Raw genomic sequence first — 26030 nt, forward strand, 5'->3', positions numbered from 1 at the left:
GTGTTCGTTTTGTTAAGTATTACTGCAGCCATTCCAAAAATTTTGTTTCTATTCCGTATTTTTCAAGCTTGAAGAGCAATAAAGATATGTCGATTCTGTCGAATGCCTTGCTAAAGTCCGTATAAAGAGCTCCTACGTGGTTGCCGTTGTCCATTACAGTCAAAGTGAAAGTTATGAATTCCAAAAGATTTGTGGTAGTTGATCGGCCTTTATAAAAGCCATGTTGTTGAGTTGCAATTTGGTTTTTCACTTGCTGAAAGATTTTTTCATTAATTATTGATTCAAATAATTTTTGAATGCATGAAATAATGGCAATTTCACGATGATTACGAATGTCAGATTAAGCGCCAGATTTGAAAATTGGCACTAAATATGAGGTTTTCCAAAGTTCCGGAAAAATTCCATTCTTCAGAGACATATTAAAGAGGTATAGTAAAGGCGTAGATAGTTCTTCTGCCAAGTTTTTGAAAAAAAATGCTGCTATTCTCTCAGGTCCAGGACCTTTCGTAGCGTCTAAATTTTTAAGTGCGTTCTGAATTTCGAATTCATATATTTGATTGACAGATAAAAAATTCGAATATTCAGGAAAATACGAGAAATATTCGCGGTCGCGGTCTGTGTCTTCGAATGTGGTGTATATTTCTTGAAAAAAAAATTGGCAATAAAACTACATATTCCATTACTAGTGTGTCCTACATTACTGTCAAGATGCATTCATGATGGAAAGTTGTTACTGTTTGCAGAGTTCGGAAGCAGTTTGCAAGTATTTTAATAGATGAACCAAAGAACCTAGAACTATTCGAAAAGGTTTGCATGGTTATTGGTTTAAAGATAAGCGAGCAATCGAAGTTTTTTTTCTCTTTTCAATTTACTTCTGGTCAGTTTACTTACACAACATCTCAGAAACAGTTTTACAACTGGCATCCATCATATATCAAATTCATTGGTGTAGCGCTCGTCAACATTACTTTTCCCAATCGGTAACGAACGAAATATTCACAGTAAATTTTTACCCCGATCAATTCGAATGCAAAATGATTCGGTCAAAGGGTGATCAAATTCTCCTTCTGATCATGCTGATTTATTCAGTAGTGCTCCGGAATTGGTATTCCTGCAAACATCCCAGTGTCACCGGTCTTTCCTTTGAACCACCTCCAGGAGCTGGAAAGACGTCCGTTGAAAAGCTTACTAAATTAGATTAAAATTAATCTTATCAATCTGAAGTGGGAATACCAGCGCACGGCACGTGAACAAAAAGCTCGGGGAGAAATTCCTTTTCAGGAAGATAAAAACGCTCTGCAAGACTCTTTCCTGCCGGCTGCATGGCTAAGCCCGAGGCTGGTGAATTGATTGTCGGATCAAGTAGGGCACCGGCGAGGCTATAGCTCACCATCATCGTTGTCGACATTATCGAGCAAAAGCATCATTATCGTCATCGACGGCGGTATTTTCCGTGCCCGGCAGAAACGAAACGAACGGTTGCTCTGACAATCTGGAATTTTCTCCTCGTTCAGCCCAAATGAAAATGGAACGCGGTACAGTAAGGTTTTGCCCCAAGGGGAAAAATCACAAGAATTATTGATTCTTTTAATTAGATCTGAGCAGCGGTGTTTGAGTTGTTGGAAAGAGAGCATCAAAGAAAATGATTTCTTTGTAGGAGTCCCGGTGAAGGTTGAATTAATTCCAAAAACCATTGAAATGATTTAAATTCAAATCATTCGGGAGATTAAAATCATTGCCGAATTTCTTCACCAATCAAACGAGTTTACGAAAATACCATCAGAAGCTGTCCTTCCACAAAAATATCACCTTTACTGCATATTGTTGGTAAAACCCACACACATCGTAACGAGTGTTGAATAATTGCGGACGCTACACCTGACATTTACGTAATTAGAGTTAAGTGCTAGTTAACAAGATTCGCACCTTGTTCCGGGTTGAGATACTTTCTGTGCTGCTACACTTTGTTGCAGCAAGTGTGCACAAATAAGCAAACACTCGCAAAGCGCATTTACCATGGTTTTGTGTTGTTGTGTTGTGGAATCGAGGAGCATCTTTTGCGCCCGTGTGCTCGGTAGAGGCACTATTCGATCGAAATTGGCCGTCACGTTCGATGCTGCACATCGTTGCCCACTTGCTAGCCCTTTTTGGTCCAGCTTCTATTTCGTTCGCCCACTGAAACGAGCTGTCTTTGTTGGTTCGTTACCAATAATTCAGTACAAACTGCTTCTCTTATCGGACTCCAGCCGACGTTGTTGGTGGCTTTTGTAAAACTGAACTACCTGCATGCTTATGGCAGGATATGGCCGGAAGAAAACCGACGGTGCAAGATGTGTTGTTAGACGGAGAAGGCATAAATACGGAATGTAAATTGAATTGAAAGGTTTCGGTCGGTTCGTTTTCCGCTGCTTCAGAGCGTCCGAAAGCTGAAGGCGGATTCTGTACGCCAGAGCCGTACGCAGAGCGATTAGCATTCGAAGAGGTGACTGACAATTTAGTAATTTAATTGGAACGATTGGTCGATTATGAAGATAGCACCGTTGGTTGTATAGAAAAACAGTCTGAGAATGAGTTGTAGGGAATTAAAAATGCACCATGAAAAAAATATACACTGTACAAAAAAAATTTTTTTTGACCAAAAAATATTAAAAATAAACATTAAATTTCAATTTAAAAAAAAAGAGATGAATTTTTTTTTTATTTTTTTAAGGAACTTGACGTTAATACGCAACTTAAAAAAAAGTCCTGGATAGAGAAATGAAAAATAATTTTTTTATGGTAGATTAATTTTTTTATAAAAATTCTAATTTAAACATTTTTTAAAATATTTGTATTCTGATGATTTTAAAAGATGCAGAGAAATATTTTGAATCAAAAAACTCTTGGTAGTTAACTTTCTGAAGGCATCGGTTTTCGAGTTATTTTTAATTTAAGCTCGAAAAATTATTAATATTCCGGAAAATACACGTTTTTCTGAATTTGTCCATGGTTTTCCAGCAAAAACCATACGTTCATTGGAATGCTTGATTAAAAATATACAATTCATTCTTTGACAACAAAACGATTGGATGAATAACTCAAGTGCTAAACCTTAGCCTACCTACACGTTCCCCTTGCCGAAGGTTTTATACAAAAATATGTTTTTCGTGCAACACGACTTACTTGTTTACTATTAATAACTGTTTGTAAAGTACGTAACCAATAACTACTGGGTTACCTATAATATCTGTTTTCGTATATAAATACGATTGCACTACTCCAGATGTGTTAGTAACAGTTTGCAATTTGTGAAGATGAATAAAGGGAAAATGGAATACACCAAGCCAAATTCAAAATGTTGGTGTATTCCAAGACAAATTCAAAATGATTCAAAATGTTTCTCTGCATCTTTTAAAATCATCAGAATACAAATATTTTGAAAAATGTTTAAATTTAATTAATTAAAAATTTAAATAATTTTTATTAAAAAATTAATCTACCATAAAAAAATTATTTTTTATTTCTCCATCCTGGACTTTTTTTTAAGTTGCGTATTAACGTCAAGTTCCTTAAAAAAAATAAAAAAAAATTCAACTCTTTTTTTTTAAATTGAAATTTATAGTTTATTTTTAATATTTTTTGGTCAAAAAAATTTTTTTGTACAGTGTATATTTTTTTTATGGTGCATTTTTAATTCCCTACAACTCATTCTCAGACAGTTTTTCTGTACAACCAACGGTTTCTGGGCTACAATGCTTCGAATAAAACCTATGCCAAAAGGCATACGCCCTTTTAGAATGTAACTCATGGGTGTAAAAAATCTCTCCACCTGTGAAAAATGCTCAGTTTGCTAAGCCAAATACGTGTGTAAAGTTTCATTCAAATCAAAAATGGTCGATATTCGACCATAGGTCATTGGCGCGATCTTGCTCTCTAAGCTTTCAACTACTTAAATATTTGTATATTACCTATCCGATGCTCTTTTGAGAAAACCATCGCACTTCGACAGAAGTAGTTCTTCAAAAGGTATACAGTAAAGTCTTTTTTTACACGGTTTCATTTTTACACGATTCTTTTTTACGACGATTTTCCAAATAACACGATTTTTTTTTACGTCGTTTTCCCAAACAACGCGATTTATTCTTACACGGTTTTTTTTACACGATTTTTCGTCTTCGCGTAAAATTGTTACAGTAAGTAGCAGTAACGATAACGAACCATAATAGGCTGTTTTTTACACAGTTTCATTTTTACACGGTTTTTGTTTTACAAGATTTTTTTTACGACGTTTTTCCAAATAACGCGGCTTTTTTTTACGACGTTTTTCCAAATAACGCGGTTTTTTTTACACGATTTTTTTTTGCACGGTACGTAGAATCGTGTAAAAAAGAACTTTACTGTATATTGCGTAGCCATTGCACAATGGCCCAGAAACCAACATTTTAGAGAAAAACTTTCTTCCACAAAGTTGTTATATACGATAAACCGCTAATTGAAAAACCAACATTTTCGATGCAATTTGTTATCTTTGTAAATAGAAGAAAGTTCCATTTATTTTAAGTAGCTTAGTAAACAAAAGTTTTTTGTTTTGTCTTTGAAAACAACCAATTTATATTGAAAAAAACACAATTTGCGCTATAACTATTTTATTTATAGTTTCATCTCAAAATTGTCTTTGAATGACTTTTAGAGCTTTTAAGGAGAAACAATTTGCAATGCTGTCATCGTAAATATCTCAATTTTACTCAAAGTTAATAATATTTTTCATCAAATAATATGCGTTTTTCATTTTTATGTCATTCTTTTTGGGGCAAACAAAAAAATATCTCTTGAACTCATTTCGAAGGGCATAATATTTTATTTTTTAAATTTGAGTAAAATCAATTTAAAAATAAGACGAAAATTTCAATAATTTCATACATTATGCATATAAAAGCACCCAGATTTATTTTTTTGGTATTTTTTCTTATAACTACACGTAATTACCTTTAATTTGACCCAAAAAGATCAAAAATCGATCAACTGGTTCAAAAGTTATGTTTTTTTTTTAAATAAAATACATCGAACACAGTCATTTTTTATGGTCACCCTATTTTAAAGTTGGTCACGCAAAGTGCTTCAATTGTGCTCAAAATTGCAGGGATGTATCTATGTTGAAAATAATCAAACCCGTATTGTTTCGTTGGGTTGTTAAGGGGACTAGCTCCAAAATAGGGTGACCATAAAAACGGCCATATTCGATGTATTTTATTTTAAAAAATTCATAACTTTTGAACCAGTTGATCGATTTTCGATCTTTTTGGGTCAAATTAAAGGTAATTACGTCTAAGATAAGTCTAAGATAGTTATAAGAAAAAATACCAAAAAATAAATCTGGGTGGTTTTATATACATAATGTATAAAATTATTGAAATTTTCGTCTTGTTTTTAAATTGAATTTACTCAAATTTAAAAAATAGAATATTTCTAAAAATTTCTCCATTCATAGTCAAGTATGCCCTTCAAAATGAGATCAAGAGATATTTTTTATGTTTGCTCCAAAAAGAATTTTTTTTTTATTAATTTAAGACACTTTACATTATAAATGCATTCGTGTCTGTATCAAAAATCTTTTAATGTGCTTATATTAAATTGTACAATTCGCATTCCTTTAAGTATTTGATCACTTTTGTTTCAGTTGTTTTATCATTGCAAAGTGCTTTTTGTAGTGTTACTTCATCGATTCCATATTTTCGCCTCGTGTCGAAATATTTCCTGCAGTTCAATAGTAGGTGTGGTATATCGATGATGGTTCCACAGCATTCACATGACGGTGGTATATTTTTTTCGAGTAAGAAGGCATGGGTGAGTCTTGTGTGTCCAGTTCTCAGCCGAGTTAAGACCCGTTGGTCTCCGGGATTGCTGCAGTCTATCCATTTTTTGGTTTCGAATTTGATTTGTCGTAGTTTGGCGTCTTGCATTGCGAACCACTGATTGTTCCATAGTTGCCGAATTGCGCGGTTGATTTCTCTCGTTGCATCATCTGCCGGGATTGGTATAGAAATCGGTTCTTTATTTCTGGCTTCACCGGCTAGTCGATCTGCTTTGACGTTGCCTTGCACACCGGCGTGGCCTGGTATCCAACAAAACTTTATGGGTCTATTTCGTATAGCATTTTCTATTTTTTAGATCCATGGGTGCTTTGACTTACCCGTGTGCTGCGCGAGTGCCATCGTGATCGCGTAAGCTTCTGCCGAAATACGCTACACTGTTGGGGAGGCCAACGGATATTGCCATCCCATCGCCGAATAGTCCTGCACCAACTGTTGTGTCGTTCTTTGAACCGTCGGTGTAAAGGGTCGTGTATCGTTGAAAACGGTTCGACAGTAGCTCATTTACAACGGGACAAACTAAATGAGCAGGATCACCAGCTTTCGTTTGTTTTTTTATGTCCCACACAATAGAAGGTGGTTTTGCATTCCACGCACGAGTACTAAGTCTGGATCGAGGACATATCGGAGGTAGCGTGTATCCGGTCGTATCTCTTAATTGTTCGCCTGCTCTTATAATCAATGGCATATCATTGTTTCGACTGTCTTTCTCTAGTAAGCGGATTGCAAGTTGGACTAATTTTTGAAGTACTAGCAGTTCAAAAGGTAAGGTGCCTTTTTTTTTTTTTTTTTTAAAGGGGGGATTTGTTAGTAGCTTAAGTATTTATGATAAATATTAGTAAATAATGAGTATGTGTGTCCAATCACAAATGGTGACTTCTCAACACTGTTAGAAATTTGTAATTTTAATTGTTAGGATTTGTTTGCTTTCGCAATTAGGACTTATCATTCGTAGGGATTTAAACCTACTTGTCAGAAAAAGGGGAAGTAAACTTACAACTAACTTGATTGCTAACTTATTGGCTATAAAGAGAGCTTATCGTAGCAATTGAGGATTGCAACGATTTTTGTCGAAAATTGTTAATAATTTTATTTGACATAGCTTCTAATGGTTCAACACCAGTAAGTCTATGTAATTCGAGTGTACCAAACCAAGGAGGACGCTTCAAAATCATTTTCAGAATTTTATTCTGAATCCTTTGGAGCGTTTTCTTCCTTGTTGAACAGCAACTTGACCAGATCGGTACAGCATAAAGCATTGCTGGTCTAAAAATTTGTTTGTAAATCAAAAGTTTGTTCTTTAAACAAAGTTTAGAATTCCTGTTAATGAGAGGATATAAACATCTCGTATATTTGATGCACTTGGCTTGTATACTCTCAATGTGCTCTTTGAAAATAAGTTTTTTATCATAAATTAGTCCCAAGTACTTAACCTTGTCGGACCAACTTAAAATAACCCCATTCATCTTGACAACGTGATTATTGTTTGGCTTGAGGAAAGAAGCCCTAGGCTTATGCGGAAAAATTATCATTTGAGTTTTAGAAGCATTGGGAGAGATTTTCCACTTTTGCAAGTAGGAAGAAAAAATATCTAAACTTTTCTGCAATCGACTGCATATGACACGAAGACTTTTTCCTTTTACGGAAATGCTTGTGTCATCGCAGAACAATGACTTTGTGCATCCTGGAGGCAAATCAGGAAGATCTGAAGTGAATATGTTGTACAGGACTGGACCCAAGACTGAACCTTGAGGTACATCTGCTCTGACAGGAAATCTATCAGATTTTGAATTCTGATAGACAACCTGCAGAGTTCGATCAGTAAGATAATTTTTTAAAATTTTGATTAGGAAAATTGGAAAATTAAAAGTTTGCAATTTCGCAATCAAACCTTTATGCCAAACACTGTCGAATGCTTTTTCTATGTCTAAAAGAGCAGCTCCAGTGGAATAACCTTCAGATTTGTTAGCTCGTATCATATTAGTAACTCTGAGCAATTGATGAGTTGTGGAATGCCCATGGCGAAATCCAAACTGTTCATTTGCAAAAATTGAATTTTCGTTGATGTGTGACATCATTCTGTTAAGAATAATTCTCTCAAACAGTTTACTTATTGAAGAAAGCAAACTGATTGGTCGATAACTTGAAACTTCAGCTGGGTTCTTATCCGGTTTTAAAATTGGAGTAATTTTTGCATTTTTCCATAATTTGGGAAAATATGCAATTTTGAAGCAGCAATTGAAAATTTTTACTAAAAATTCCATTGTGCTCTCAGGGAGATGTTTGATTAGTATATTAAAGATTCCATCGTCACCAGGTGCTTTCATATTTTTGAAATTTTTAATAATTGATTTAATCTCATTCAAGTTAGTTTCAATTATTTCTGCAGGTAAAAAATTCTGGGAAGAAATTAAATCAAATTGACGTGTGACTTCATTTTCAATTGGACTCACAAAATTCAAATTTGAGTTATGAACACTCTCAAACTGCTGAGCAAGTCTTTGAGCCTTTTGTTCATTGGATACAAGAAAACGTTCACCATCTTTTAAAACTGGAATAGGCTTTGAAGGTTTCTTAAGAATCTTCGACAGCTTCCAAAATGGTTTTGAATATGGTTTCAATTTTTCAACTTTAGTCTCAAAATTTTGATTTCTCAGAAGAGTAAATCTATGTTTAATCTCTTTCTGTAAATCTTTATAAATAGTTTTAAAAACAGGGTCACGAGAACGTTGATATTGACGTCTGCGGACATTTTTCAAACGAATTAGAAGTTGAAGATTTTCGTCAATTATTGGTGAATCAAATTTCACTTGAGCCTTTGGAACAGAATAATTCCTGGCATCAACAATTGCACATTTTAATGCGTCCAAAGCGGAATCAATATTCACTTCGTTTTGCAAATCAAGCTCATTATTGAAATTTCTCTCAATATGAGTTTTGTATCTTTCCCAATTAGCCTTGTTATAATTAAAAACAGAGCTCATAGGGTTTAAAACTGATTCATGTGATAAAGAAAAAGTTATTGGAAGATGATCAGAATCAAAGTCAGCATGTGTGATCAAATCACTACATACATGACTTTGATCTGTAAGCACCAAATCAATTGTTGAAGGGTTTCTTACAGAAGAAAAGCATGTAGGACTATTCGGAGACAAAATAGAATAGTATCCTGAAGAACAATCGTTGAATAAAATTTTGCCATTGGAATTACTTTGAGAATTATTCCATGAACGATGTTTAGCGTTAAAATCGCCGATTATGAAAAATTTCGAACGATTTCTGGTGAGTTTTTGTAAATCACCTTTAAAATAATTTTTGAGCTCGCGTGTGCATTGAAATGGTAAATATGCTGCGGCAATAAATAAAATCCCAAGTTCAGTTTGAACTTCAATTCCCAAAGTTTCAATAACTTTCGTCTCAAGATGGGGAAGAGCACGATGTTTGATTCGGCGATGAATAACAATTGCAACTCCACCGCCGGAACCCTCAATCCTATCATATCTATGAACCACGTAATTGGGATCATATTTTAATTTTATGTTAGGTTTCAAAAATGTTTCAGTAATAATTGCAATATGCACATTATTTACTGTTAAAAAGTTAAAAAGCTCATTCTCATTGGCCTTCAATGAGCGAGCATTCCAATTTAATATTTTAATTGTTTTATTTAAAATCATTGCTAAATTTTAAATTAGAAACAATTTTAATAGTAAAATTTGTGCCTATTTGAATGGCTTCAAACATTGATTTTGCCTGCAACATGGCGTTCATAAGATCGAACATTGCCTGTTGCAAAAAAGAAAGTTTACCTGCCGTAATAGGCCCCAGGCAGTTGACATTAGAAAAAATATTTTCGGCAGCAATATTAGCTGGAGTGATAGGTGTACAATTATTTTCTAGCCTGTTTTGCTTACCCATATTAACGGTCATTTTCGAACTACCAACACTAGGCGGTATAATGTTCGAACTACCTGTAACCTGTGCATAACTTAAACGGGTATGCAAAGGAGTAGGTAAACTATGCGTCACTGGTACGCTTGGAGAATTTTGTTTTGAAGTTGGTTTTAATTGAGAAATTGAATTTTGTTTACCTTGCCTTGCCTTAACAATTGCTAAACGGACTGGGCATTGATAAAAATTTGACATATGGTTGCCGTTACAATTCGCACAGCGAAAATTTTTACTCTCTTTCACAGGACATGTGTCCTTTTTGTGAGAAGAGTCTCCACAATTAAGACATTTTTGGTCCATGTTACAGAATTTGGAACCATGGCCATAACGTTGGCAAGTACGGCATTGGGTGATATGCTTTTCACCTCCGCCATACTTCCTATAAATTTCCCACTTTACACGCACATTATACAATGCATGTGCTTTTTCAAAAAATTTTAAGTTGTTAACCTCATTGCGGTTAAAATGAATTAAATAATTAACAAGGGAAATTCCAGTTCTCTGACTGTTTTCGCCTCGTGATTTTTGTTTCATTAGAATTACTTGGGTAGGGGCTATGCCAAGTAATTCTGTTAAAGTAAGTTTGATCTCATCAACGGTTTGATCGTTGGTGAGACCTTTCAAGACAACCTTGAACGGCTTGGTGTTCTTGGTGTCATATGTAAAAAATTTGTACATCTTGTCAGTTAAATACTGAACAAGACGATCACGACCCTTTACTGAGTCGGCTAATAAGCGGCATTCACCTCTACGGCCAATTTGATAGGTAACTTTAACGTCAGAAACAAACGTTGAAAGTTCCTTTTTGAATATATTAAATTCAGAAGAAATAGTTACCACAATAGGTGGAACTTTCTCCTTTTTTAAAGATTTTATATTTTGTATAGTTTCATTATTAATAACTTCCATTTCACCAGCTTCTTGCTCAGGCAAAATATCAAAAGGATTGTCACTACAGACACTCGATGTGTCAGAAAGAGATGCCTCTCTTTTCCTCCCCGCAGCGATGCGAGGTTTCTTTTTCCGTCGAGCCATTTCAGGTGATACGAAAAAAGTTAAAACAAATGTTAAATTCAAAAGTAGGTAGTCTTGAGAAAGACTGATGGGAAATAACTTTCAGGTAGTCTTTAAAAGACACACTGACAAAACACAAACTTTGAAGCTATAGGCAGTCAAAGACCAGTCCACAAGCAACCGAAAAAACGTCTGATCTGTAGGACAGTTCAAGACGCACTGAGGTAAGGTGCCTGCTTCTGCCATAATTGAAGGTATGGGGCTAGTAGCAAACGCACCCGATGCCAGACGTATCGATCGGTTATATATTGAAGCCATTGTCTATATCATAGTTTGGCCACCTTTTGTTACTAAGCTAACGCCGTAGAGAAGTCTGGATGTAATGTTAGCAGATCCAATTTTCAAAAGGGTTGTACGATGACCACGATTGAGTTTGGCCCCAAGTAGTTTCAATATTCGTAGTCGTATATCACACGCTTTCTTTGTCAATTTACAATGAGCATTGAATCTTAGAGATCGATCTAAGGTGACACCCAGAATTTTTAGAACATTTGTTTTTAGTATTTTTACCCGATCGATGGTGATATTCCCGCTGCGTTTCGACCCATCACCCTGAAAAGTTGCCTAGCAAAGCTATTCGAAAGAATGGTAAACCGACGATTGATCACCGAACTTGAATCCAACAAAAGACTTGACAAACGACAGCATGCATTCAGAGCTGGTCATGGTACTGATACATATTTTGCGGAACTTGAAAGATCACTACCAAATAACAACGAACACTGGTGGACAGCATCACTTGATTTATCAAAGGCGTATGACACCACGTGGCGGTATGGCATCATTCGTACATTGAAGAAATGGCGGGTTCGTGGACGCATGCTTAACACAATACAGAGCTTCTTGACAGAAAGGACATTCCGAGTTGCTGTAGGAGGACAATTATCACGTTTACATCTACTAGAAAATAGAGTTCCGCAAGGTTCGGTACTATCTGTCACTTTTTCCCTCATTGCAATCCAGCCCATCTTCCGCATAATACCTGTTGGAGTTACAGTACTGCTATATGCTGACGATATTCTGCTAGCTGTCAAAGCGCACAAGAAAAAACCGGTGTACAGAAAACGCCAAGCAGCTGTAAAGGCTGTTAATAAATGAACAAAGAATGTTGGATTCTCTATCTCCCCAACAAAATCGAGCATCTTCCATTGCAGTCCAAAAAGAATGACATACAAATGAAAAACGCATATTTTTTGATGAAAAATATTAATAACTTTGAGTAAAATTGATATATTTACGATGTCAGCATTGCAAATTGTTTCTCTTAAAAAGCTCTAAAAGTCGTTCAAAGACAGTATTGGGATGAAACTTGAAATAAAAAAGTTAGAGCGTAAAATGTGTGTTTTTTTTAAATTTAAATCGGTTGTTTTCAAATATAGAGAAAAACTTTTGTTTACAAAGTTACTTAAAATTAATGGAGCTATAACATTTTAGAGCAAATTTTTCTTCTATCTTCAAAGACAAAAAAGTTTGATACTTGATTGCATCGAAAATGTTGGTCACCCTATTTTTTGATAATTTTTCAATGAGCGCTTTATCATATGCAACAACTTTGTAGAAGAAAAATTTTCTCTAAAATGTTGCTCTAGAGCTCTAGACCCAAATTTCCCTTTAAATTTGGTTTCTGGACCATTGTGCAGTGTGTGTAGTTAGGGATGAGCAATAAAATAAGTCGGCAGTGGAATGTGATACGCATATAGATTGTGGAGCAGTATCACCGTCCCCCTTAGTTTAATTGGTCAAAACACCATGCCTGAGACAGTGAGATTGCGAGTTCATGTCCCGTGTTTTTTCAAATCTATATCATATTTCCATCTCGCTTATTTTTCGCTTTCTCTACTGCACACATTGTCCGCTTAATAAACTTGAATGTTAACGGTTAAAAGTCGTTGTTAAAAATAGAAATTAAGTTCGAAAAAAAGCCTCCATTTACCCTTCGAAGAACTGGAATGATCTTGAATGATCTTCTAGTAGGTAGGTACCTCGCTTCAGCGCTCCACATCCTCTACATCATGCCGGACAACACGCAGATTGCATCGTATGTTACTGTACGATACAAACTCGCAACCTATAGGCACATGAGCCTATAGGTACTTTCCAGCTTACCACAAGAGTTGTTAGCACTTAGATCTTTGGACCGCACTAGCCCTTCATACTTAAATATGGAAAAAACCACACTGGCAAGAAAGTCTCATTTACTACCATACACCGCTGAGCTATTTAACATCGTATGAGATAATGCTGCAATAACTAATGAGGTCCCCTTACTGGTGTAGTCAACTTGGTTCCCAAACGTGAACTTATTGTAAACAATGACCCCCAAGAGCTTCTAGGAACTCTTTGAAGTTGCTCTGATTTACAATTGTTCACAACCAATACCTCCATTTTATGGTACGCTAACTTCAGTTTTCTGGAGTGCATCCAGTGCACTGTGCGACCGTTGCCGTAGACCTGTAAAGTTATATTGTCTACAAAGCCGACCCCTGTTGTTAACTTCAGCTTCAACGCGTAGTCGTACATGACATTCCACAATACCAAACCCAGGATGGAACCTTGCGGTGCTACTGCAGTGTTTGAGATGCAATTCAGACCCTCCTCCGTGACTATTACCCGATTTTGGAAGTAGTTTTCCAGAATCTTGTAGAGCGACACCGGTACATGGATGCTCCTGAGGGCAAGCGCTATGGAGTTCCAGCTGGCGCTGAACGCACTCTTCACGTCGGACGTGACTCTAACGCTGAAGTTCTACCTCCACCGTCTTGAGCTGGTTGCTTGTCAGATTGTTTACACCCTCCGTGTACTTCACCAGGATAATACTCTCAACATAGGCTTTGGGCAGTAAGACCAATCATTGTCGCTTCCATCTATGCGGGACGAGGCATTCATCCAACCACCTCAGCATGACTCCCCGAAACAACCCGGGGCCCGCTTTTATTGCCATCTTGATTGCCAGGATAGGGGTTCTATCAGGTCCCTATGCCTTGTTCACCTTTAAGGAATTGACGATCACGATGAGTTCCTCGTCCGTCACTTTTACGTACTCCACAACCTCGACACGGCTGCTGTCGCTCACGGATTGGATGTTCGGCATGCCGGCATGTTGGTCAATGTCTGAGATACTGGGACGTTGGAGGTGAGACTCGACCGCCGGAGACCCATGGCTTGGCTCGTGGCGTGGAAAGAGAATTGGCTCTACCCGTCACTTGCCACCTTACGTTGTTGTCTACACTATACCAAACCGACTGGTGGTCGCTTTGGTGTAGCTATCGTCTACCCTCCAGTTCGTAATTAGTCCTGGATTGGAGAACGTCACATCGGTGATCGACTCCATAACATTTCTGCTGCATGCACTTTTGGTCCCAACGTTAGCCAGATCTAGGTTGAGCTTTGCCAAAGCTTCGAACAAGATCTGACACCTCTGGTTATTAGAGCGACTTCCCCACTTAACAGCCTAAGCTTTGAAATCACTCGCTACCACCAACGGCGATAGGCCCGTTAGCTCCATAGATAAGAGGCCGGCCATCTGGGTATACTTTTTAGTAGACCAAAGTAGCGAAGCATAACAACTGTAGTAGAACACTCCGTTCACCTTAATTTCCAAGGTAGCATTCTCTTGAGGTTGACACAATCTTCTGAACCGAAGACCTCATCGTCGTTCATACGGCCACCATATTGGACTTATCCACAACCCAGCTACCGTTTCCGGGAGGGATTTGCTAAGGGTTCTGTTAGAAAGGCTTTAGAAAGACATGTTTAGCGTCCCGTTTTCTTAAACATACCCCAGGCACTTGAGAGACTTCCCGCAAACCTTCGCCGTATGGCCTGCACCTCCACAACGCCTGCATAACTGGCTTCTATCGTATCCCCTGTAGGTCCAGGACTATGTCCTCTCTCAAAGCACCCGGAGCAAACGTCTGGCTGCTATTGTATGCCCAGGGGGCATACTGAACAGCCGAGCTTCAATTTTTCTTCCTTCGATGCCATGTTCCGCGTCTGCCAACGGCAGTCGGAAAGTGGACACCTGGGTCTCCGCAGGGCTCGTTCAGAGGCAGATTGAATCAGTGGCCACTTCCACTCCGCACCTCTCCTTGAGAGCTTGTGGAGTGTCGCACCCCTCAGTGATTTCGTTCAGTTTTTTAAGCTGGAAAGTCACCTGTGCGGTGAGTACCCGAACTTGTGCATGTATCTTCAGCACCTTCTCGGCTACCGTCATGTACCCAAGTAACCAAAAGCTCGGATAAAAGTAGAATTCATAGACTAATCAGCCAATCTAACGATCATGAATAGAATTCTATTCAGCTCAATTTTTAAGTAACTAACCGTACTTTCATGTTCGTTTTTGTTGAATAAACTTCGAGCAGCATGCAAAGCAGCTTCTGAACTGAACTAGAAAGTTCACATTAAGTTCGGTTAGGTCGCTGAACAGACCGCTATTCAGTTTGAAAAGAAAACTTCAAAATACTTAAAATAAAAATTAATTTGCAATTTTTCAATTCCTCACTCATCATTCGTGTTGCTTCAATCCTATGATAATCATTTACTGAAGAAATTTAGATCAGAAGAATAATGTCTGGCTTCATTTATTATTAAATTTCATGATTTTTTTGCAACTTACTACACAAGCTTCGAACTCGAATCCACCCTCTTTGAAGCCTAGATTCATACCACTGCTCCGTTCCCGCTATATGATATCAGCATCGATTTTACTCGATGTGCTGATTTCTCTTCATTACCTACACGTTCATAGCTAGGAACATACCGGGTCTCTCTTTCAGCTTGAAAGTTCAGATAAAGTACAAGCGGAACCTCATGTTAACTAGTAAGTTCAGAAAAGGCTGACGCGGAACTTTTTCTGAGCTTTCAAGCTCAGAAAAAGTACACGCAGAACGCAATGTGAACTTAAGTCTGACAGTTCTCTAGTTTGTTTTGATTTTGCTGCAGTACGTTGGTAATGTAATTGAAAAAGGTTGTGAACGCAATATTTTCCTTCTAAACGTTTTTTGAAAATTTATTCTGGTAAGCAGTATACACAAAATATGATAAATGTTCAAAATGGATAAAAACTTTTTCGGTCAATAGATATGCTGTGTGCCGCAGTTGAAACGACCAACGCCTTGGGACACAGGGAACTCTCGGTGGTGTCCGAGAAATGGATTCGGATCTCCAAAACCGGCAACATCATGCTGTGGCCTCACATAAAAAACATGGAAGATTTGGGCAAATTGCCCCGGGATGAAAGAAAGCATCACGCGCAAACAATTGTCTAATGAGAATTCACAGCTTACATCCGGTTTACTTTTTCTTTTGCCCTGCACATTCCTGGGTACCTGAATTCATTATTGTTTTCCTGTAAGGTAACAAAAGAAAATGTTTAGATAGAGAAAGCCTTTAAGCAACCTAATATTACCTATTGGAACCATAGCTTTGTTTTCTCATTGCCATTAATTCAGATAATAAAGTTCCGATGACAATAAAATAAACCATATTTCTTGATTGTTTTTATCACTAATCCTGAAGTAAACTTCATTTTCGCCAAAATAGAGTAAAGCATCAGTCAGAACTTAACATGAACTTTGAAGTGGAAATGAAGTACGACACAGACTTCTCCTGAACTTTCGTGCTGATTAAAGGTACGGATAAAATGCTAACCAAACTTTAATTTCAGGTGGTTTTGAGGTTCACGTGTGAACTTTATGTGAACTTCAAGGTTCCAATGAAGGGGAGTAAGCAGCTTCTCCGGAACCTTCGTGCTGATTAGAAGTACGGATAAAATGCTAACCGAACTTCAATTCTAAGGGTTTTGAAGTTCACGTGTTAACTTAATGTGAACTCTACGGTTCCAATGAAGAGTAGTAAGCAGCTTCTACTGAACTTTCCTGCTGATTAGAAGTACGGATAAAATGTTAACCGAACTTTAATTTCCGGGGGACTTAAAGTTCACGTATGAACTCTATGGGAACTTAAAGGTTTCAATAAAGGGGAACAAGCAGCTTCTCACGAACTTTTAAGTTGCTTCCAGGTGTTGACAGTACTTTATTTAGAATGAAGTTCGGTTTGTGAGTAATGTGTCTCGTTGTTCAGCAAGAAAGTTCCGCAGAACCAAATCCGAACCTTATGTCAACTTCTAGGTTCATTTTTTAAGTGAAATACGAACTTCTGGTTACATGGGTAGGTAGCTCCCATGTTCTTGGCGTCCTTCCGCAGCTCAAGTATCATCTCGCCAGTGCGAGATCGACGGATGCTCCGCACATCCACTCCCAGATCCCTGGGCTGGGCTTCGTCTCTCATCTTCTTCAAAACTTCCAAGTACCTAGATCCATTCACCTTGAATAAGAGAGCGTCCGCCCTACTCCGCGTCTTTTTGACCCTCTTTGGTCTTTGATCGCATCGCCATATTGGCGCATCGCACCTTCCTGACGTTTCCTCTACGGTAAACCAAGGGTTGCCCGCAGCCTGCACCTCGGCCGGTTTCCCGGTAAACCTTGAGCCGACTGGTGTGCTATCCCGTGGGAGTAGCACAACCCACCGTTTTTTGGTGTTCCCGGGGGCCGCTTCTCCCGGGGACTGCATCGTTCGCTTAGCGACCTGCCCCGCAGAACATACAACCGCGAACGAGGGGGCGTTTGTCTGCACCTCTTTAGATGCAGTCGCCCTCCTGGTCCTGGCCGCTTTCTCGGCCGCCTCCATTCGATCTAATCATCGATGGTATCCCGAAGCAGGGGAGACTCTGCTTTAGGTCGCCAGCGAAATTACGCTTGTTCGTCAAGAACTCGATTATAGCGTCGAGTTAATCGGACTGCGCATCCGCACTCAACCGCGTGCTCATGCACTTTTCGACGGCCTTGACTAGCAAAGGATCGTCTACCGATATGTCTGGTGTGGACACAGACGTGCTCGCCGTTGTTCCACCGTCGGATTTCCGTCTCCACATTTTTCTACGGAGACCGCTGAATGCCTCCACGCGTAAAGGGACTCAGTAATTCCTCTACACTCGTCGTAAGTTTTTTATTCGAACTCTTAATTCATTTTGAATAGGTCCCCCTTCCAGTGGCTAACTTTGTTATGATGGAGTAGTCGCCGATGCGGTCCCGTGATGGTCTATGCCGAAGCAGTGAGGTTATGGCTAGGTGGGCAACTACGGCGACCCCGACCGATGTAAGTCAGGAAAAACTACCTTTTATTCGTTAGATTTGAACCACTGCGACTTTTGTTTCGATCTTTTGTGGTATGCCTCTCCTTTAGTCTAGGTACTCGTTGTCATATCACTATTGATAGAAGTGATCGTCAATTTGGCTCTGAATTTCGTACGAAACCTCATTAGAATTTGCAGACCAGACCTCGAAAGGCTCTATAGTTCTCTTTCCAAAGGCTCTTATTCTGCACTGCACTGTGTCATGCACTGGCAGAGCAAATTTTCTGCAGTTTCACATTCGAACCCGCAGAGACGACAAATTTCGATATCTGACTAATCAATTTGTTCTGATTCTACTCCTGCCTGATTTTCACCGGGAAATGTTCCTGATGTTCCTGCTCTAAGCAAACGTAAAAGCGTTAAACTCGACAAGCTAATAATCTAAGGTATTTTTGACGCACTTCCAAGCTGGCTAGGGGCACCAAAATCAACAGGAATGGTTAAAAGCTAAAGTTTTTCATATTTTTTCAGTTCAAGCTCTAGAGCCAAATTTAAAATTACATATGACTTTGCAAAATTGTTTTTAAGCAAGATCCAAGAATAATTTTGCCAACGCTTTGAACTAGCAGCATTCTGAGCATTCCTGAAATTATGAAAACAATTAAAAAAGCTTCGGGTTTTCGAATATCCTAGTACCGAAATAACAATTAACCCTCTAGTGCCCAAAATAGTTTTCAGACGGACTTCGAAAAAATCACTTTAAAACTTTATAAACTTTTTCTAAGTACTGATTGAAGGTTTTTAGAGGTTCAACTGACGACCGTCTAAAGGCGGCACTGGGCACTAGAGGGTTAATCATGATTTGTGCTCAAGTGCACAAACGAAAGTGTGACTTAGGATTACGGATGGTATAACGAAATGTTTCAATGAAGCTTTTCATACATATTCTGAAATACATCTCAACCCATATATTTAGGGCATGTTATGAAATATTAACAGTGACAATAGGAACCTTTTACATTTATTTAACTGCTCTGAATTTGATACTCAAAAACCTAAGAAAACAGATTCATTGCAATAATCCACACGTCCATATATCGACAACCGATAAAAATTTTTCGTTCAATAGTGAACCAGTTTCCATGAAAATTATTTACAACAAGCTACCACTCAGAGCATTTAGAGTACGTCTTATGAGAAAACTTCTTGCAAATAACTTGAGCTTTTTTTTTTATTATTGCTAGTCTCTGGACATTACCAACATAAAACAATTACAGTCATACCTCGATATAAGGCATCCTCGATATAACGTAACTCGATATAACGTAGCTTTTACCTCGATATAACGTAACTTTTTAAAATATATTGAAATTGAAAATAAATGATACAGCAACTGTTTTTGGGCCATAAATTGCTTCAAAAAATGTTTGTAGTAAGTTTTGAAACCAATGAAACCAATTCGAAAATTGTCCAAAAGGGGCATAAGGAAGGTTTAAAAATACTGATAGATGATGGGAAACAGGTTTTCACGCATCCTTTAGTAACAATTCACAGTCTTGCATCAATTAAAAAAAAAAAGTTTTTTTTGCTTGTTGAAATTTTCTCTAAATGGACATAAGAAAGGTTTAAAAATACTGATAGGTGATGAGAAATAGGTTTTCGAGCATCTGTTGGTAACCACCAACAGTCTTGCATCAGATAAAAAAAAATTTTTGCTTGTTGAAAATTGTCTTAAATGGGCATAAGAATCGTTTAAAAATACTGATAGGTGATAGGAAATAGGTTTTCACGCATCTTCGAGTGACCTCTTGTATCAATTGAAAAAAAAATAATTTTTTTTTGCTTCTGAAAATATTTCTAAATAGGCATAAGAAAGGTTTAAAAATACTGATAGGTTATGGAAAATAGGTTTTCGCACATCTTCGAGTAACCATTAACATTCTTGCATAAATTATTTTTTTTTGCTTCGATATAACGTAACTGGATATAACGTAACGAAAATAAAAATAAAGTTGCCTTATATCGAGGTATAACTGTAATCGTTTTCGTACAGCAAACAATTTGTGGTTTGATTACGTACAATATCGATAACCTAGGAAGCCTACCACGACGTTACGCGTCTACTTTTTTTATGAAACACATCAACAGTGGAGTATCGTGAGATGCATGTTGGAGCAATGGTTTGAGGGGTTGGTCGAAACTGGGAGTATTGTGAAACATTGTTTGAAATGTAGACGAGTTTTCTTTGTTATCTTTTTCACTGACGCGCGACAATTTGTCATAGGTACAAAAACGCAGAGTTACACCGGTGATAGAATGTTAAATGAAACATTTCACTTTGAATATTGTACCTATCAGCCACATATATCGAGCGTGGCGTAAGTGATTCGATTAGTCCTGCGTTGTTCAAGTGACTAGTTAACATTTCACATATATAACTATTCCAATTTTTCTAGGCGGCACTGAAAAGCACCGTTTTTGCTTTGTTAACCAACATATATAACCAACAACCTTGAAAAAACGTACATTTTGTTGTTGCTATGTATCGAAATGTTACAATTGTTTGCTGTCCACTCAAATTCATTCATTAAGATGTGGTCAGTCGCTGCTGGCTATTATCACTCCATCCAGGTCATATCATAGCAAAAAGATAAAAAAAGGCAGTAACACTCGCACAAACATATCTATGCTACTGACGTAAACTCACAGGATTCAATACGTTGGTACAATCCGCTGTGTAGTGGTTGTGTTTCGTTATGTCGAAAGGTTTTTTTTTTATTTTCTTATATAAAGTTAATTAGCGGCATCCTCATATTGCGTGCACCTACGTTCGGTTGTCATACTGCGAAGAAAACACTTTGCATAAGTATCAGGTATGTCATGTAGAAAACCTCATGTAGTTTTCGACGAGTTTTCTACGTAGAATACCTCTGGTAGAATACTTAACCAAAAATAAGTATTCTAAGAGTATTTTACAAAACCCTGCAAAGAGTTTTTTGTGGTTAATTACATGAAGAATAAACGAAATTCAAGTTCAAAAATATTATTTATTTTTAATTGTGATGAATATTTTGTGAGAATTGAGAATGAATTTAAAATCTTTGCTTTCAATCTCCATCGATTTCGGAGCTTTCAAAATGTTTTCCAAAGTCGTAATCTTCTTCAACTACTTGGTTGGTTCATCGTAACGAAAAATAAACATTAACGAGATTTTTTGATGTTTCATCTGAAAGTCGGCTTCGGATGTCGTTGTGTATGTAACCCCAGTTGGGAAATAGTCTACTGCTAGACTGCTTGAAGTCTAAAAAATATATCTGTGATCCGAAAAAATTGCGCTCGCGCAGTAAAAATCTGCACACATTTAGAAGAGTATGCGGAGACTTCGACAAAAATCTGCAGAAACTATGTAAAAACTGCAAATATCTGCGAATCAATAAAAATCTGCGCACGGAATCTAGAAGTTTGCAAACAAATCTGCACATCTGGTATTCCTGACGCAAACAAACAGGTGTGTGAAGCTTCAAGTCGTCATGTCTGAATGAATAATAATGCAAAGAAGGACCAGCGTCTTCTTGTATTTACGCAGACTTTTTCAAAATGTGTGCAGATTTTGCAGGCTTTTGCCTGTGTGAGCGCGAATTTCCTGAATTACAGATAGATTTTTTTCAGATTTCAAGCAGATTTTTTCAGTTTTTCGAGCCGTTGCAGACATTTTCCAAAAAATTCTGGCATCTCTGGCATAGAGAGGCTGTTGTATCTCTATCTGTAGTAGACATTATTCTATGCCTTTTCAAAGCGATAGTACACGCTCGTAAATAGTAACTCATTAACTGAGCAACTTTAACTCAGTTTAGAACGATATTCGTGGCTGTAAATAATGAGTAAAGGTTCTTTATGATTCTGAGTAACTTTTACTCTCGTTTTGGGTTTCCTCCAAATAATTCAGTTTTGAATAACGTCGAATACAACGACGCTTCGGTTAAATTTGTTTTTGATTTGTTTCATAAGTTTTCGGATTAGAAATACCTCCCGCTTGCAAAATATTCCAAGGCTTTCTAGTCAGTACAAACAACAAGCCCAGATATGTTTAGTTTTATCTTCGAAACCTTAGATACATTTGTAAATTGAATTAAGTTGCAATTCAGAACCCAAAAAAATGAGTTATTAATCAACCCAAAACTGAGTAATACTGTACCCAAAAAGTGAGTAACAATCACTAAGTTTTTGAATCGCCTTGTTACTCAATTATGCGTATATACGGAGTTATGAGTTGTTCCACTTTTTACGAAAATGCGTCAAATCTTACTCATTTTAGAGTTATTTTTCCCGAGCGTGTAAAGAATTCTTCCTGCAACCGTTTGAAGTTGCATGGAGTTTTTGGTGGTTTTTTTTATATATGCCAAAGGAACCATGAACCATTGAGATGTTGGGCACGCTCTAAATATATGAAATTTGACAGCGATAGCATAGTTCTGTAGAAATCAGGCCTTAGATGCGCCTTCGCTGTTGCACTGATTTTGTATGTGACGTATATTATGCGGCTTTGCTTTCATTTGCATTTTTCGATGACAACAAATATGTTGTTGAACCGTGAAATTATTGAGTGGAAACTTTGTTGGCTTTTTTGAGTTTCTTTAAGATTTTAAAGTAGTCCGGAAATACACTTTCATGCTTCTTCGTGTTTCTTTTTTTATATTAATTCTTCCGTTACTTAAATACACCTAATCAGCGCAGCGAATGGCATTTTATGACTCATACTGTGAATTTTTGAGTGTTTGAGAGTTTTCTACTTGCAAGAGGTTTTTTACCGTAAAAAACGTAGAATACAGTTTTCTACGTAAATTACTTACGAGTCCCGAAAAATCGCGTAGAATACCATCCCTGATAAGAATGAATCTAAATTCTTCCCTAATTACGGTCCTGAACTGCTCGGATTGTCTATACCATATAGAAGCACCTGCAACAGGACAATTTTCCATTTGCTCTAAATGTTGAGGATTTATATCCGGACTTTTGTTTACCTAAACACAGTTTATTTTGTGTGGTTAAATTGTACGGATCTGCAGAGTCTGACGGAAGGTAGCCGTTTTTATTCCATATGGGTATATATGAATATGAGATTTGTCTTGCCCGGGCGACTTATTTGTGATGTGCGATGAAATTCAATTTGCATGCAATCAAAAAATTTCACACCCGTTCGAAGAACCTTTCCGTGATAGTCGCCAGCCCAGGGTAGCTAGCCCAGTCCGGCTGCGAACGAACGAGCTTAAAGGTCACAACAGTGGGAGGGGGTGTTGTGGCCAGAACAGATTTCAATTTTTGTAACATGCTCTATTTTCTTCTCTTTTAACGGTTCCAGCTTCATGCAGCACTCGCTAGTATCGTTGGATATATCGGACAATCAGCTGCAAGGACTTCCACTGGATTCGCTCAAAAATGTCCACACGTTAAGCCGATTAGTGGCTCAGAGGTAAGTAAAGCTGTTCCACTCGAATCGGTCAGTAAGCTGAGCTTGCGGTGAATGCTGCGTTCGTCCTCTCCATATCGCACATACGAGCTCTGGCAAACGTCGGTTGCCCGCTTGGGTGGTTGCTTTATATTGTTCATGTTCAATAGCCAATAGCCTGCCATATAAAATCAATACAAAAGCATTGCACCTAACGTTAAGCTTCGACCTTCGAACAGTCAGAAACACAGTTCACAGATTTGGGCTGCTCAAAATTTGACCCAAAACTGTAGTTTACGCTAACCTAAACGGTGCCATTCAATAGATGAGAGAGTGTTTTAATTAATTTTTAACAATTATGTCGGACTCCACAACTTCCGACCATATTTCAATCAAGCGGCAACACTGACTAACGGTTGAGCTGCTTGAAAATACTTCTATACTCTACCGCCCATTGTGGAACCACTCCAGCACTATTATACTACACACTCGGTGCAACGGAAAAGCCAAGGCTTCCGCAAATCCACTCCAATCTAAAAATCGCAATTAAAGGATAAAAACTTGAGATGCGGAAATAAAATGAAAGCGAGCTCGACTCCACTTTCCCATGCTCGGCACAAGTGAGCGCCCCGGTGACGGACGTGAGTGTTGTGGGTCTTCGTTTTCTGGTGCCACCGAAAGTGGCCTAAGGCTTCGGAAGCATAATGAAAAAAAAAGAAACGAACTGTGCCATTTGGATGAAAGCCGGCGTTTGCTTGCGCTCTGGTTTGTCTTTCTGAAACGGAGAGAAAGGCTGGAAACTGTTACTCGAATTGTTTGACATAAAAGATTTTTTATTGGGGACATAAAGTCCACAACAGTTTGGGCAATAAACATGTGAGGCACCGGAATCAATGTTTTGATGCCAACAAATTTTGATACATATTTGTGTTCTTTCTCGCTAAATGTTATACCATAACGTTATTTATATGTTCTGGTTTATACGTAATTGTTTCCAAAACTAGTTTGCATAAATAACGAAAATACATTGTTTTCTATCGATCCTCAGCTTTTTAAATTTCTAAACAAATAACTAAGATGAATACGACCATCATAAGCAACTACTCATCACACCAATAGATGATTTCAGTTTTACTCTTCATAAAATCAACAATGTGCACACAAAGAGAACTCTCGGCGGCGAAAGCTGGCTGTAGGATAAAAGCCCTCACTGTGTGGCTCGTTCTAATTTTAATAAGCAACATTTGCTAAACTATTCCGCTGGATTTACAGTACGGTCTCTTAGAAAATTACTTAATCTAGCGAAACTGTTCATTGTTCTACAAGAGCAGAACTACAAAAGATGTGGTAGAATATTTTGCTCTAATCTCGTGCCATAAAACCTGAGTTTACATTTTCTAGAGTGGAGGCACAAATTGCTTGTATAAGTCTTGCTGCCAAATAAGACTATGATGCAGCAGAGTTTTTATCAACTCGAATTGTTTCAACTATTTTTACTTTTTTAATAATTATTAGAAATAGTGTAATCAAAATAAAAACTTTTCTTTTCTGGCCTGATTCGAATTCGAAAACACAGAGCGATAGTGCGTGTTGCCAAAATCGAACAGTGTACATACATGGATTTTACATGGAAGGGCTGCTTAAATAGCTGATTTGACAGTTTCGCAATTAATGTCAAATGAAATATCAAAAGCACGATACAGTTTAAAAGTCTCAACTTTTATGAAGATTCTGTCTCGTAGCTTACGGAGATTTTTTTATTTTGACCGATCTTCGCCAAGAATTCGGCACTCTCCCGCAAAAAGAGGAGGATCATGTTAATATTGTTGTTATTGAATCTTTGAGTATCGCTTACACTCTTGATATTACATCAAACAGATTTCAAAGAAGGTAATCCCACGTCGAGATAAACCTATTTAAGTATTTTAGGAGAATTGGAGCAAATTTTACATGTTGCTGTCATTTTATGAGGATCAGATACCTTCCAGTTGAATACATACAAATGTTAGCAGATTTATTACCGCTCTACATACCTGATATTATTTTGCTTTGTGAAATGAAACCATGCCAAAACTGCCGTTTTGAAGTCAGTTTTTGTCCGTTTTAAGATTTGTTTTTTAAAAGATGGGTGAGAAAATGCTTTTAAGTGAATAAACTATCAGAATTCTTTGGGGCTTAAAAAACAAATGGCGTCGAAAAAACTACAAAAACATTAAATGGTGCCATTACTGCCCCACAAGGTGAAATAGGTCCAAACTCAAGGAAATTTGTTTTTGCATCGGAATACCCCAAGTAACAAAACTGGTTTTATCAAAGTCTTATGGCGCTGTTTTGGCTGTATTAAGTACTATAAAACTTTGACAAAACCAATATTGTTACTAGGGGCATAAATATTTATATATACACCCAACGCAAACGGGGAATATTTCATTACTTTAGGGCAACTTTTTATTACTTTTTGTGTCTTATGACTGCGCATTATACACAAAAAGTAACAAACAAAGGGAAATAAAAATTATAATAATTTCTGCAGGAGAACATACAGCCAAGCACCGCAATGCATGTGTTGGCAAGACTT

At 37.5% G+C, this 26030-nt stretch overlaps 1 protein-coding gene across 1 annotated transcript in view; it reads left to right on the plus strand.

The window, feature by feature from the left end:
* Positions 1 to 26030, plus strand: part of LOC129726923 (chaoptin) — a 471022-nt gene that overhangs the window by 397436 nt on the left and 47556 nt on the right. Inside the window, exon 5 of the mRNA XM_055684186.1 lies at positions 23366 to 23476. Within this exon, the coding sequence (XP_055540161.1) occupies positions 23366 to 23476 (111 nt within the window). The remainder of the gene's footprint in view (positions 1 to 23365; positions 23477 to 26030) is intronic.

Source organism: Wyeomyia smithii, chromosome 3, assembly GCF_029784165.1.
Source record: "Wyeomyia smithii strain HCP4-BCI-WySm-NY-G18 chromosome 3, ASM2978416v1, whole genome shotgun sequence".
Taxonomy (NCBI): domain Eukaryota; kingdom Metazoa; phylum Arthropoda; class Insecta; order Diptera; family Culicidae; genus Wyeomyia; species Wyeomyia smithii.